The 16303-nt window shown below is 38.6% G+C and overlaps 1 protein-coding gene across 2 annotated transcripts in view; it reads left to right on the top strand.

The window, feature by feature from the left end:
• The window catches only part of LOC124156323 (sodium bicarbonate cotransporter 3), a 621570-nt gene that overhangs the window by 157617 nt on the left and 447650 nt on the right, over window positions 1-16303 (top strand). Inside the window, exon 1 of one of the 2 annotated variants that reach the window (XM_046530805.1) lies at window positions 243-733. The exons of the other annotated variant lie outside the window; for it this stretch is intronic. Within the exon in view, the coding sequence (XP_046386761.1) occupies window positions 711-733 (23 nt within the window). The 5' untranslated portion in view covers window positions 243-710. Of the gene's footprint in view, window positions 1-242; window positions 734-16303 lie in introns of those variants that run through there. 2 annotated transcript variants of the gene reach the window in all.

The raw sequence follows: 16303 nt of genomic DNA, 5'->3' as shown, positions 1-16303 counted from the left end.
GAAGCGTCACGATTGGCCGCATCGGAAGAGAGAGAGAATGAAGAGAGAGAAAAAAAGAGAAGGATATGAAGAGTGGAGGTTAAGGCTTGGCTGGAAAAGAAGAGGGGCGGGGGAGGGAAGTAGTAGTGGGAGGAGGAGGGGGAAGAAGCACGCGTCACTCGTCTGAGTGTCCGTGAGGAAAAGTTGGAGGCGGCAGGCGTATCGCAGTGAAAGAACCGCCGCGGTTCTGTCCTGAACAGCGTGTCTTTCGCCGTCTTCCCCACGGCCAAGAGGAGAGACGGACCAACACGCGCTCTCACTCTCCCAGGCTCGTAGCCGTTCCTCACCGCGTGGTGCGCGCTGGCTGGCCGGCGACGCGTCTGCTCCGCTCACACACCGGCCGGCACAGAAAAGGCCAACCCGCAACCTGGATTAAAAAAAAATATTAAACGATCGCCCCTTGCCTATTCCACACGACAAGTCTCCGTATCCCAATCCATACTTCCACCTCCTAAACAGTGCCGTTAAGCAGTGCGTGTGACGTGTTAAACAGTGCAGTTTTTTTGTCCATTCCGTGGTGTGATCCCGTGCGTGTTTTGTTGAAAGAGAGTGCGCGTGACGATCCTCTTTTGTTTTCTTGTGACGGAGCTACCTCAACTCGCGGCGGGAACGGTGCTTAACCAGTTGTCTCTGTCCGTTTCGTCGCATTGCCAGTGTACGCGACAGGAAAAATGCTCCCCCGGAAGTTGAGCGGGTAATGTATACTATTATGTATTAATTCCTGAAAATAAATACAAAAAAATGATAGTAGCGGAAGTGAAGGAGTCGATTGCGACCGCAAAGTCATGTCCCGCGAGTGAAATCGAGGGCTCTCGTGATTGCGAGCTCTCTTCCTCGCACGGCGTGCTTTTATTGTTAATATGACTCTTTTGACGACATAGTAACAGATTGGTAGCATCTTGTGCTTCCCCGGCGGATGTTAAGGATGTAGTCATATTGGAATTTTTCCGAGCAAAAAGTTCAAGAGACGACGCTTCGATGATTTGCTCTATCATCTTGCGAAGGATCTGCACAGGATTTATCAGCTCGGTGGCGATGGAGTTAGTCCTCAAACTGCTGGCGATTAAATTGTTAATGCTGAAATATAGGGAATATTTCATTTATGGAAGCGGTGATTCTGATACCTTGAGATATTTTAAGGACTTTTACCCCTTCTTCCCATTTCGATTAAAAGGGCGACGATGACAGTTTAATAATTAACCTTGATCATTGCTCAAGCGCCAAACCTTATCTAAAAGGCGTTTCCTTCCCTACAAAGTGCATGTTTTCATCACTTTAAGGTCCTCTCTCCTGTTTAAGGTCTGTTGGAACGAAGGAATCCGACATCATAAGCCTCAAGGGAGCTGCTCAACTTTTGTTCGGCTTGGAATTTTTCTCCTAGTCATCGTAATCTTTTTTTTTCTTCTTTTTTTAGTATCGCATTCTCTCTTCTCCTTCCCACGCCCAGCCCACTTTCTGCACTTTTCTTTTTTTTTCGTGTTTCCCAAGCGATCCGAGTTGCCAAACGAGCGGAGGAATGCATCAGTGCAGACAGATATACTAGTTGGTTCCGATTGCTCCCGTTTACGCCAATTCGGCTTCATCCAGACGGCGGGCGTTGGTGGCATCGAGGATGGAAGCCACGCGGAGGCCTTCCAGTCTCTCGTGTCCATGTGAAAGTGTTTTTCGATTCATGGCTCGTTCTTTCATCAAGCGACTCGAGGAAGTCCAGACGACGGGAACGGAAATTCTTTCGCAGCGCAGTCGGCTGCTTCTTTCGTTTATTTCCATTTTATACTCATACCAGTCTTCGATCAGCTGAAGAAGGTCGATTCTGGAGTCGGGCTGTGAAGAAGTTAGTTATACGATGCTATTTTTAAGGCGCGTTCCAGGATTTTCCAATTTTTGAAAATTGTTGAGTACTGTGAACTATTTCGGATGTGTGTGATTGCTACAAATTCCCACCACTTTCTAACATAGGTGTAGATTCTTGAGGGGCGAGAAATTGCTAGTCAGTCCACAGAAAATGTGATTCAATTTGAATTTACTTTGGACTTGCACTTTTAATCACGATTATTCTGAAATATGGCATCAAAAGTAGTCTATCCATGCAAGTTCACTACATTCACAATTTAGCTCAAGATGACTAATAATTCAGCTAGAAACTTGTCCAATTATATCTGGAATTACAAATAATGCCTCTTCGTCAGGCAACAATCTATTTAGTGTTCAGAGCATAAACCCAAGATGTCATCCTTTACTTAATTTTAAGCCTAATTTATCATTTCCAGAGTTTTCTATTGCACTATAATAATTACCATTAAATATAATTTGAATATGATCTTTTGTGATGTTTGGCACGACGTGGTGGAAGTTGAGTAGGAAATTCGAATATTTCCACTGCAGTAAATTCGAAGTAGACATCCTATTTCAATTTCAAGCTTTCTTCAATGGAAATATTGTCTTGTTTAAGTGATTGGATACGACCAACCTGTTACTTTGATTGATATGAAAGTGGGTGGCATAAAATTTTCATTCGCGCTATTATTTTTGCAACAAAAGATTCACCCGGTTTTCTAAGTATATATAATCCTAATTTTAGTGATTACATCTATATTCAGATCAAATTATAAGCGCATCGTACTACATAGGAGAATTCGCGAATTTTTTGCTCTTTTAGAAACAAAAAGTAGTTTCCTTCGCACGTTTCCTGAGTGAGTTTGCTGACTCGTGTTCTTACCGCTGCGAACACCGTTGACTTTTCTCCGAGGGTTATTGAACTCTGGAAGAGGAGGTGTTTTTCCAGCCTGTGCAATTCTGTCAAAGATCCCCCCGCGTGAGAATGTGACGTGTTTTCTGGAGTGGATGGAATGAATACAATCGTGATCTTTTCGAAGCATCGAATGTATGAAACAATTGCCATTATATGGACATTTTTAATTAGTCCTAATTTCAATCTATGCCCATGCACCCAGAATTGACTGTATCATACCTTACCCATGCGTTGCAATAATAGATTGTTAACGGTATTGGACATAGTCTAGCATTTGGGAATGATTTTCCGGATAAATTATATTTATTTTTCGTGAAACGTAGCCATTAACGTGCGAAGGATAATTGATTGTGAAGAAGAGCATGCATTTTGAGAATATTTTATGATGTTCTTTGTAATATGGGTATAGTTTGTACATTAATTTTAACGTTGGTTAGTATCTTGGAGTATAGGTCTTTAAGAAGTTTAATGCAAATTTTTCCCAACGTTTCGGTTTATTTATATACATTCATTAGGGGTATGACTGAATGAGTACATAAATGTGATACATAAAGGCACAAAAGGTTATTACAATGTTTTTACAATAATGAAATATAAATAAATAAAAAGAATGTAGTTGTAAATTAATAAAAAGGAAGAATAGAGAAGAGTTTTGTCAGTCCTTTTTTTGCGTTGAATTGTCTTCTTTTATTGATGGTAACTAAGCTAGTTAGTTCATAGCTACCAAACAATTTTGATTAATTTATTTTTATTTAATCAAAATTGTTTGGTAGCTCAATTGATAAATATTAAGATAAATATCAAAATATTACTTCCTTATTCTTCTGTAGTTCAAGGTTAGATTTATTTGAGGGATACTCGAGTTATACACCTGGATGTGATAAAAGATATCCACTCATTGGAATTGTCATAAGTGTATTCGTTCAATCTATTTTGTGAATTATCTCGCCATCAATTGAAATTATGAGCAAATTGCATGTTGTCACCAATGAAACTGTCACGCAAATTTCTCAACATGTTGCAATGCGCTTCAGTGTTAAATACTTCTTTGGTTATGTATATAATGTTCTTCTTTTCGTCTTGTTTGTCTCGTCATCGTCTTCATAATCATCGTATTTGTCATCCCTTAATTGGTACGCTGCGATGACGACAAATCGTCCTCACGATCTGTTGTGCATTTTCTGCCGCTTCCTCCTCTTTTCATTCGAACGGACTTCCCTGTTGCATCTAAGTGTTTTCCTCGATCTCTCTTCAGTCATTTCTCATTTGAGTGACACGCATTTGTTTGAATCCTCCTGCGTACACGTGCCTCTTTCCGACCTAGGTGAGTACTGGGTTGCCTGGTTTCTCCACTATTTTCACAGGGTGAAATTTGATTAATGACGAAGAGATTATATTGATAGATTAATTTATTACTGCATCGATTAATTTAGAATAATTCTATGTTGTACTCAGAATTTTCCATTGATTGATTCCATTGTGAAGAGGTGCAAGACGACACTCACTTGGAATTTACCATTGAATATTTTTTTAGACAGACCGATTTGTATTTAAGCTGTAGCTTTCTCTTGAATATGTAAAATTACGAAGAGATATTAATATATTCTGGAACATTTTTCCATATTTTTGAAGCTTCCACTGTCAGTACTTTTAGACTCTCAGTGGATCAAAGTGGATTTTGGCCCGATAAAATATTTTGTATTAATCACGCTCACTGTATTCAATGGTTTAGATTTAATCGAAAAAATTCGACTAAATAATGGCGTATATTATGTTGATTTTGCTATTATTTTTACAATTTTTTCGTCATTGTGAACAGGTGCAAGACGATATTGGCCTGGGATTCATTATTTAAAATTATTATAGACAGAACGATTTGTCTTTAAGCTGTAGAAGAACTTTCTCTTGAATATGTACAGTAACGGAGAGACATTTACATTTTCTGGAACATTGTTACATATGTTGTAAACTTCAATTGTCACTACTTTTGATTGTAAGTGGATCAAATTTGTGGTCTATGGAGATATTTTAGATTAATCACGGTTATCGTTTCCAATGATTTAAATTTTATCGAAAAAATTATACTAAGTGATGAGGTTATTTTGTTTGAAAAGGGAAGAGGTAAATTGAAATATGCAATGATGAATGTGCGTCTTGTTTCGTTTAAAAATTATAGCATAAGATTAGTCATATCACTAACAAGGACAATCTAGGAGGTTGATAACGTATTGCCTGAAACTACAATTCTAATCGAGAAAGTTGTGGCAAAACGAGGCATTATTGCACGAACGATCATTGAAGTCTCCGAACATGTCTGCCGCTAGGCTATATTTTTCTATCTGTTTGGAGTAAATTATTTTTTCTTAGCTAGTAAATATCTCTCTTTCATGAGATTGCATCCAGCGTGTGAAAGGTCCTAAATATCCATGTGAGATTGTATTAATCCGTCCATTGCGGATTGGATGGATCCCATGGAATGAAAAATCACTTTTCCTGAATTTATTCAGGTGGAATTTTTCGTCATTTAGGGGCTGCAAACCTAATTATTTGAGCATCGAAATTGAGCGTGGTTGCTTCAAAGCTTTTCATGCATTATTTTAAGCGCTCACAGAATGAATTGTTTTCAAAAGCGCTTTCGTTAATGAACTTTCCGATGCTTGGTGCATGATTACATTTGAGTGTTTGCCTCCTATTTTCTTGTGTAAATTGGCGATTGGGTAGCATTGTGTTATTTAATGAATTATTTACATGTTGTTCATTTTTATTGTTCACTGTTCGTTAAAGTTGCCACTGAAAATAATCTCGAGCTTTTTTGAATCTAATTATATAAAATTTATTAAGCCAACTTTATTTTGGCTCAAACTCAATTACCTAAGGTGTTTCAGATGAATGGAATTTTTCGTTTTTCACATCATTTTGTGTTATTGAAATGAAATTTTCAAAATAGGGTACAGATACTTACTAGCTAATCTAAAACTGATGTTCCTGAAAACCCATATTCCATTAAAATTTACAACATTACCTATTTTCAAAAGTTTGTTTTTATGTCATAAAATTATTTTTTCATGTGAATTTATTTTTTATTAATTGATTTTATGGTTTTCACAACAAAATAATTACAGGGAAAACTCAGTGTATATAAAGTACATAAACATGCGCGTGGATATGCAGTCCCAGTAATTAAAATGCTTCTTTTGCGTTGGATTAGGTCTTTGTAATCCATCAATAGCGGCAGAACTCTTCTAATTTGTTTCTTTCCTGAATCAGATCAAGTTCACTACAATATACATTATATTTCTCACACATTCTATGTGATGGCAAATTTTTGTTATACTAATCGTAATACTGATCGTGTTTTACATAGATTAAATAAAACAAAGACTTGGGTTTCAAATGAACATTTGATGCAAAAAAATTATATTAGCCAAACAAAACTGGCATTCACCAATATTTATTATGCTAAATAAGAACGTGAAATATATAATATGTCTTCTCAAGGAGTCTTGTGAGGAGTTTGTTGGCCTAGAGTGCTAAGAGTTAGGGTTTTGATCGGAGGGATCCTATTTAAAATCTCGAATGAGGTCTTCTCACTCCCCCAGGCAAAATATTTTGAACTGCGAGGTGGCCAAAGGTAGGAAACTCCCCCCTTTCCTTTACTTTTATATGTATATTTTTTCCTCCTATATAAGAGAGTATATCTTCGTTAAAACTTTCGCGGGTGCTCGTCATGTTGAATTAAAACTTTTGGGCTATGTCGCCGCGTCAGATTTTGGGTGGCCCCAAAATGGGGCCACCCAAAATCTGACTCGGCGACATAGCCCAAAAGTTTTAATTCAACATGAGAGTATATCTGTTTGTCTGTCCGGTATGAATTTCTGTACAGCTGTACAGATTGCAGAAAAAGTTGTTGCGTATGTGAATTTTATGTTCCCAAAGCCCGTAGTGCTTCTTCTGGTTGTGTCCGACGCGTCCTTTTCTTACTACCGTTAGTTACATCACGTCGTACAACTTCTTTCGTTGGACATCCTGCCATTTAGGCATATCTCTTTACACCCCCGAGAGGAGACCTAATTTAAAGGATTCTACAATTAACTATTAATCCTCTTGATGCAAACCTTTTTGCTGGGGTTTGCATTGACTCAACGTTTTTGGTCTGCGTACTTACGAACACACATAATAAACAATGCGGTGGGGCGGCATGTAAGCTGATCCCGTGCGCGGTATACGGAAATCGTTTTTCAATTGTTTCCTGTAACATATGTATAACATCATCACACCTGCTTTGTTGCTTTACCAAATATAAATTCTGTGCGACCATTAATTCCAAGTTCCAAGTTTCCCTCTTCCCTTGGTACTATCCTTCCCGAGCAACGCCGTGTGGCCTGCCAGTAATATCTCAATTTCTCGTACCATTGATTTAGTTTGGGGAGAGCTCTACCCTCGCTCGCGCAAACCTTTCCTCGGATTGGAGCTCTGATTGAGTGAACGTTAGAATAGCCTTGCGCTCGTAGCGGGAATGCCGAGTCTGTCCCTGTCAGCGTGGGCGCTGTCTCATAGCGGACCACTCCCACTTTCACCTCTTGCCACGACGGAGCGCGTGGCGGAAGCGAGTGTCGCAGTTTTTTTTCTACTGATAGAATAAATTCTTTCGAGTACTATTGCCGATGCCAAGTAGGTTTCCCCATGTTGCTTTTCAAAGGAAACAGTTAAATACGTATTTTAGGGTGTAGTCCGTAAGTGTTACCTGTCCATTGAATATGGCATCGTCGACTTTTTTCGTTTTAGTTTTCAGCCTTGCACGGTCATTGCTACAGCATTCTACCTGTTAATTTAGGTTATATATGATAAAATTAAAATATTTATATGAGCAAGTAAATGTCTACCTTTCATGAAACTGCATCCGGTGACTAAAATATCTTAAAAAATGTATGTTATATTGTAGTGATCCGTCCAATACGGATTGAATGGATGCCGTGGTATGAAAAATAAATTTTTCTGTGGTTATTCAACTGGAATTATAGGATAAATACATATTTAACGATCAGTCCATACGTGTTACCTATCTATTAAAGATGGTATTGTCGATTTTATTCGTTTTAGTTTTCAGCCTCAAACGGTTTTTGCTACAGTATTCTACCTACCAACGTAGGTGTTCATGAAGTATTTTACAGATTACTCAAATGGAGTGTTTTCCAGTCTCCCCTATCAAGTTAGACTTCCATATTCAATTATAAAGCCTGTTTCCTTTCATGTTATCTATAAATCCTCTTTTTTCCTTCTTCTTCTTCGATTACCCAGCATTCTTTCCTCCAATATGGATTTTAAACATCCAGTCCCTGATCAGTTCTCGCCTCAAGCGATAAATTATGATCAAATATAAATCTTAGCCTCATGTGATAATCAAACACTCAAGAGTTTCATCCCGAAGGTCAGTTTGGTTAGGTCAGGGTGGAGCTCGTCTCGGACTAAGTTTCGGGCGTGTGAATTTCACTCAATAAGAGTGGGGCCAAGGGTCTGTTCTTTGTCATGGACCAGCTCGCACTTACAGGTTGTTTAGGTGTGTTCAAAGGCTGCACCCGGGGTTTTATTGAGACCCATCGATCAGTGGCAAATTACTCTTCCTACTATAACGCTCCCATATATTATGAAAAAGATTCAGGCCGTATACATTGGATACTTATCGTAACTATATGTGAAAAAGAAAGACTTAATAGTTGCTAAGAGATTTTCTAATTTATCTATTTAAAAAAAAAACGAAAAAAGTTCTACGAGTATATTGGCCTTATACATTGGGATTTTTGTAGCGTCACAAAAGAACAGGTTGAAAATGGAATTTTGATCGTATACTCATAAAATCGATGTGAAAATTCGCAGGTCCTTGCACAGTGTTTATGAAAAACGATAATAAATATTTAATTCCACCATCGGTGGCACAAATGATACTACACTATAACGATACCTCCACTGCATAAACGCTCAACAATCGCCCACCGAATCAAATCCTCTCATCTAGTACTGTAAGGGCTATCTAGACTAGATGAGCGGATTCTATTGAATCTATTGATTCTACTGATTCTATAGAATCCACTCGTCTAGATAGCCTTTATAGTACTAGGATTTTATATGTAGGATAGGATTTGATTCGGTGGGCGATTGTTGAGCGTTTATGCAGTGGAGGTAACGATAAGTTCCAAATGCTATGTAGAATAATGTACCTCCGGTAGATTTTATAAAAATAGTAATTACATTGCATAGCAATAATTAAAACATTAAATTTGCATACATTTATGATGGAAGTACACATATCTTGTTTGTTTCGCATGCCAGGGTTGTTGTCATTTTATATAAGTATGTTTCTTTCCATTTCCTTAACGCGGGCAGTTGTGTCAACGATCGCATTCATGGCCATCCGTTGCCCCCCATAACTCCGCGGCGCATTCTGCCGGGTAAATTTTTCATTGGCGTCGGTCACGGCCACAAATTCTTTTTTTTACGATTCCTTTCCCCTTCCCATCATCCTCTTTATGTATTCCCGAGCGGGTCCTCTCTAAAGCAGGAAGGAGGTAGAGTTTACGGAGCGGCACCTCTCGAAGATGAGTTACGAAAAAAAATAACCTTTCCACTTAGTGGTGACCGAGAAGTCTTTGTGTATACACGGCATAGGAAAGTCTTCGAAATTCGAAACTCTTAGATATTTTTTTTCGCGACCATGTTGATTGAATACGTCAACGTCCTTCCTTCCTTAGGCGCTATGGTATTTGGAGGAGTTGACCGACTGCCGAGGTCATCGCGTCAGTGAGAAAAGGGTGGAGAGAAACCCGGCGTCGCCATTGGCCTGCTCTTAAAGAAAGCCGCCAAGGGAAGCACGGTAAAAATAACTGACAAATCTTTTGTGCACACACAGTATGGAATTTATTTCGGAATTCGAACTCTTAGATTTTTTCGGTTGATTATTATTATAATATTTTTATTAAAAATAAAGTTACAAGTCGACCATTAGGTTGGGTGGTAACATAGATTTGTTTAATTCAAGATAATACGAGGTGTGTTCAAAAAATATTGCGACTTTTGTGTTTTTTCAAAAATTATTTATTTATTCATGAATATCTATTTTGTCCCCTTCAAAGTAATCCCCATGAGATATTATACACTTGTGCCAACGGTTTTTCCAATCTTCGAAGCACTTCAAAAAAATCATTTTTTTTATCTTGTTCAGCTCCTCCTTCGATGCCGTCTTTATCTCGTCAATCGTAGCGTAACGTCGTCCTTTCATGGGTCTCTTCAGTTTAGGGAACAAGAAAAAGTCACAGGGGGCCAGATCTGGGGAATACGGTGGCTGCGGCATCATTAGTGTGTTGTTTTTGGCCAAAAAGTCGCGCACAAGCAACGATGTGTGAGCAGGGGCGTTATCGTGGTGCAAAAGCCAATTTTTGTTCTTCCACAAATCCGGGCGTTTCTGGCGGATTGCTTCGCGCAAATTGCGCATAACTTGCAGGTAATATTCCTTATTGACCGTTCTACCCTGTGGCAAGAGTTCATGATGCACCACGCCCCTGCAATCGAAGGAAACTGTCAGCAAAACTTTCACATTCGACCGAACTTGGCGCGCTTTTTTCGGTCTTGGTTCGTGCGGCAGCTTCCATTGAGATGATTGAGCTTTGGTTTCCACGTCATAACCATAAACCCACGATTCGTCACCAGTTATGACCCTCTGCAGCAAATTTGGGTCGTCGCGGACAGAGTCCAACAGCTCTTCAGCAATGTTCATGCGCTGCTGTTTTTGGTCGCAATTGAGCAATTTTGGTACGAATTTCGCGGCGACCCGTCTCATGCCCAAATCATTGATAAAAATCGAATGGCACGAGCCAATCGATATGTTTAGGTCCTCAGCAACTTCTCTAACGGTGATTCGACGATTGGCCAATACCATTTTCTCCACTTCATTAATTTTTTCTTCTGTTGTTGAAGTGCTCGGGCGTCCGGCACGCTCTTCGTCGTTCACATCTTCTCGGCCTTCTGAGAACATTTTGTACCACCGATAAACGTTGCTTCGGTCCAAGGTAGCTTCTCCGTATGCCACAGTCAACATTCGGAATGCATCCGCGCACTTAATTTCGTTTTTCACACAAAATTTGATACAGGTTCTTTGATCCATGGTAAAAATCGAAGACGATCCAAAACACGTGCAAGCAAAGCAGCTGTCAACAATTAAGTAAACATTCAAAATGGCCGAGCTTGTCGGCATAAGTGACAGACATGAGTACCAACATAACGCCACAAAAAAATCGAAATTCGATTATACGTAACCCGCGAAAAATTCAAAATTCGCGATACTTTTTGAACACACCTCGTACATGACGTTGAAATAAAATGACATATATATGGAGAAACACATGAAAAGTAATACAATATAAACTTTCCCCTAAACAAAGTGAACATACAAAAATGAAAAAGATCCTTAAACTTCAATATTATTTAACTTTCTCATGAAGGTCTTCACGCTACTTGGTAAGGTTTCAAAAATTAGCTTTGGAAGACCGTTCCAATCCCAATCCTCCGAATATTTCACTGTGTTTGAAAGCTGTTTGGTAAGGTCTATTTAGTGATCGTGATCTTTTCTTGACTCATAGCACGGCTCTTTAAATCTATTTGTGATGTCTACCCAAGCAGGATCACCGACATAGGATGAATGATGAATAGGATTGACACCTTTGGAGAAGGGTGGAGAGAACCCGGCGTCGGTATTAGCCTATCCTTAACAAAAGGCGAGAACCACGGTCGAACGTCCCATCCTACGATCGGAGTACTGTACTTAAACATCTCCGCTATCGCTGAGATTTGAAGCTGGACTCAATTGTTGAGAAGCACTACCACAGTAACCCTATTTCCGACGTGTTTTTTCTCTAGCATCACCGTGAGTCCGTTTTTTTCGGGAAATTTTTTTGCGCAATCTTGGAAAATTGTGCATTTTGCACTCTCCTGAGTGAAGATAATTTTACCGCATGAACCGGAACGCATTTTTGAATGAATGAATAATGGTGTAGTATATAGATAGATTGATTCCAGTCGAATATTTTATTCAAGTTTTCATACTCCTATCTAGTATGTGAAATTTTTGCTCGTAAGTGTACATTTTTTATACAATCGTAGCTACGAAACTTTGTGCCATTAACCCTACGTAGGTCTTGAGAATCCAAGCACAAAATCGGGGTGTGATGAGCCTGACTGGCAAATGACGTAAAAAAATCCATGAAACGCCATATCAAGTTAAACCAAAATTTACCTGCAGGAACTACAGGATGTTGAAAACAAGGGCAAAATATTATTTTCAAATTTATGAGTGTGTACAAAAACCAAGCAAGTCAAAATGTAAAAATTGAAAGTACCGTTTGATCCTCTTTGAGGGGAGGAACACCGTAAAAACCGATGCCTGCGTCTTTTAGATCGGATTATTATCATTCTAAAGAGAAAGTTCGCTAGTGTTCGTAATCCAGTGTCAAAACTTCACGCAAAATTTCAGTATTTACTTACTTTTCTTTGCGTGAAATCCTAGTTTGTCTGGCGTAGTAAATGAAAGAATAGATTATATCCATCATGAATATTAGTCGGTATCCTGGATATAAAAATATGAGTGAAATAGATACGGAATGGTAATACTTCCCTATTAAATGTTCAGGGGCATAATTTTTTTTTTAGTGTTTGCACTTTTTCCTTGGTGAAAATATTCCTTTTTGAGCATTGAATGTAAGACTTCGAATTCGCCATTTTCTAGTTACTAGATGCTCTCATGAAAAACTATGTTGGAGGAGTACTGCTATTACCTGGTTTTTACCTCACAGTAGCTTGAACAGCGTTTTAATTTTCTTTCCATTTAAATACTTAATTATTTGGTGTTATTATTTTGAGCTTTTTCGTTCGTGTCTAATAATACCTTATTTTATTTGCGCTATCTCGAATTGGTTCTTGCTGGTCATTGAGATGATGGCAAGGGCATGGGTAATTGGCGTATGTATTGGGAGTAAAATGGTAATCAGGGTTGCGGGATCCCTAAAATAAATGCCGATTGTATAAAATAGCGTTCAATCGCCTGTAAACCTTTAAATATTTAGAATAAAAACTAAATATGGGAAAGAAACATCATTTCCCATATTCTACGCAGTATTTTTACTGCCAAAGTTTCGACAAGTTATGTCGTTAGCAAGGTGGATAGGAATTGTAGTACTAAGCTTTGACTTATTTATTTTCTATTATGTATGGGTTTTGTAAAGCTTGGAATTTAAGAAGAGAGGTTTACTTTTTTATTCACCGATTCCACCAAATAAATTTTATACTTAAGAAGAAAATATTCACCATCATCACTCTCATAACCTTTTTTAAAAAACATGGCACCTACAAAATAATATTTTGAATTCAATGGAGGAGATAATTTTAAAGAATAATTAAAAAAGATGATCTCGAAATTTATTTTATAGTCGAGAAAATGAAAGTACAGCAATCCCTTCGCCCAAATAAAAAAAAATATGTTCTTCTTTCTGAGAATACGGTTCTATATTGTTGCGAAAATTTCCTGCTGACAAGGAGGCGTCGCCAAAGTGATGTTCAGGATCTGGATACGGATGTTATTTTCTGAAACTATATAGGTAAGTTAGAAAAAGTGTCATGGCTTTATTCCACATAGGCCCGGGTTCGAGAGATATTCGCTTGTAAAGACTTCGCGCAACATGACATCCCTTGAGTAATCGCCGTGGTAAGGCACAATTCGGAGTTTCGTTTAAAATCCATAAATTTATATTATATTTAAAAAATTGCGAAGTAACAAAATAAAACGAATGGGGATAAAATGTAACAGTGATTTCAAAAATTAGAAGAGAGAAAAGCACGGCCGTAAGTAAGAGGTAGCGATCACTCAAGGGATATCATGCTGCGCGAAATCTTTACAAGCGAATATCACTCGAACCCGGGCCTATGTGGAAGAAAGCCGTGACACTTTTTCTACCTTATCTAAATATTTTCATTTAATAACATCCGCATGCAAATCCCGAATATCACTTTGGCGATGTCTCCTTGTGAGTAAAAATATCAGCAATTATAAAGTAAAGATTTTGGCGTCAATCACTCATTTACCTCAACTGTAAATACATAATGGATAGCATAAAAACTTTGTCTGATAATTTTGCAATTTTGAGAGATACAACATGCTTGAGATGCAGGCAAAGGTTCTCTAGATTCCCCGAAAATTTCAAGATGATAATTTTCGAGCTAGTTGTACAAGTTTCAAACGAGTCAATTTTCGCGAAAAATAGACAAATTACGACCGGCTGTGAAGGAGTGATCCGTCCTCTTAAGATGTTGCATAACTTCTGCTCAACCGGTCCTTTATGACCATGGTGAACTCGCTTAAGAGCCATGAAATCATTTTGTGAGGGGGTATAAAGTGTATTGTTGTTAATATTTGACTGTATATTAGCATTTGATAATGTTAAATCTTTTAATTATGATGCAATGTTTTAATATTTGAGATAGAGGCAAAATTTGAACAGTGCCTACCCTGCTTACATTGGAAATTTCAAGATGAAATCATAATTTTCAGGTGAGTTGTCCACCACAAAAAAGGTCTGCTTAGGGGGAGTGACGCGTCCTCATAAGGAAGTAAAAGTAATTGAGACTTACTTGTGACCTACTTATTTTAAGAAGCGTAGAGAGTTACCACCCGGCGTGCGGAAATTCCGTGCAGACGTTTGCATCCTAAATAAACGACTTCGCCGCTGCCAGAAGGTGTCATCATCGATGCGCCGGCATCCACGTGGGGACTCAGCCAGCATCATGCAAGGAAAAAACAAACAAACACTCGGCCAGCTAGCCTTCGAGCGGTACCTACGTTTATAACGTTATCCGCGAAAGGCGTCTTAGCGCAAGAAAATGGGCGTCGACATCTCGTCGTACGAGCTCGCAGCGTCCAAGGTCCCTCCCGGGCGAACGCAATGCATTCATCAGAGAAGTAAGTGCTCTCGGAGCCACAAATTGATTTATTGGGCGGTAGACTCTCTGTCTCAAGGCTTCCTGAACCATCGTGTTCACCGTTAAATATCCCAGCCCGGTTCCCCTGGCCGAGCTCGTCAAAACTGACGTGAAGGAGGAAATTGTACGGAAAGACTAGACTCATCTCCATCACGACAGTCGGCCGACTCATGCAAATTCTGAGCTCCTAAGGGAAGACCATTACCCTGGGGGGGTACGATTTTCGCCTTCAGCGGGGGAAGGGCATCTGGAAACAAGTCAGCCCCAAAGTCCGTCAAGTATTAAAATCGGAATGCGTACTCACCTATAAATTAAAGAGAACTATAAAAATTAACACAACATTAAAATTTTAAAATTGGCACAGTTAACAATTAATTTACACATCTTAAAAAGACAATAATATGGAGTTCAATAGCTCAAAAGATGAAAATTTTGGTATTATTACATAAATTACGAATGAAAGCTACGCTTATGTCCCCTTAATTTCAATGGTGGATGTCTTTACTCAGGCAAGTGAAAAATGCACAATTTTCCAAGTTTGTGCAAAAACATTTCCAGGAAAAAACCGACTCACGGTGATAGTAAAGCAGACATATCGGGAATAGGGTTGGTGTGGTAGTGCCAGCTTCTCAACCATTGGGTCCAGCAGAACTTTTCAGGAATTTGCCTGCATTTCTGTGAAAACATAGAGGTGAAATTTTCAAATTTTTAGGTAAAAGCAAATGTTAGCAAAGATTTAACTCGTATGCACCTCGCATTTCAAGATGATAGTATAATATGCCTTAAGCGAGTAATGCGTCACAAAAAAAGACAAGCAGAGCTGGAGTGGTGCATCCCCGTAAGTTTCACTACGTGGCCTAGTCTATTTGCACGAACATGACGAGAATGGTAAGACTTTTATTCATTTAATGCAGTCCAAAAACGGCACAAGGTCAATTAAAAAGGACTCATATTAACAGAGAAAACAATTTATGAGTAGTAAAGATAACATAGGTAACCATGAACAAAACATTATTCAGCAGTATTATCAAGAGAGGATTAGGAGGAAAATTACGATGGAGATTGTGCAAGATAGATGAGGGATGAAGAAAGTGGTCAAATTTGGTTATACATTTTGTATAGGAATTAATGGGAGAAGAGAATCTGAATAGAAAAGAACGTATACAGACAGAAAGGCTGGGGGTTAGTCAATGACTTAGGTCACTGGACCTCGTAGTGTGCGAAAGAACACGAAGCAGGAAAAGAGAAAGAAAGCCAGATGATCTGTATTTGCCATTGATTATATTTACGAAGTCTCCTGTCATTGAGAACACGGCGATCAGCTATAGTAGCAATATCAGGATCTAATCAGCAATTTTTTACAACAATCACATTCCTATCATTTGTCAAATGGCTTGGCCTGTTTTAGTTCCCAGTGTTGTTTATTTTTAAATCAATTTTTAGATAAATAACGGAAGTTATCCATACCAAGGGCGTACCCAGGATCATAACTAG

Source organism: Ischnura elegans, chromosome 3 (assembly GCF_921293095.1).
Source record: "Ischnura elegans chromosome 3, ioIscEleg1.1, whole genome shotgun sequence".
Classification (NCBI taxonomy): Eukaryota; Metazoa; Arthropoda; class Insecta; order Odonata; family Coenagrionidae; genus Ischnura; species Ischnura elegans.
The sequence above is the reverse complement of the archived record's forward strand: the minus strand, read 5'-3'. Positions and strand labels throughout refer to the sequence as shown.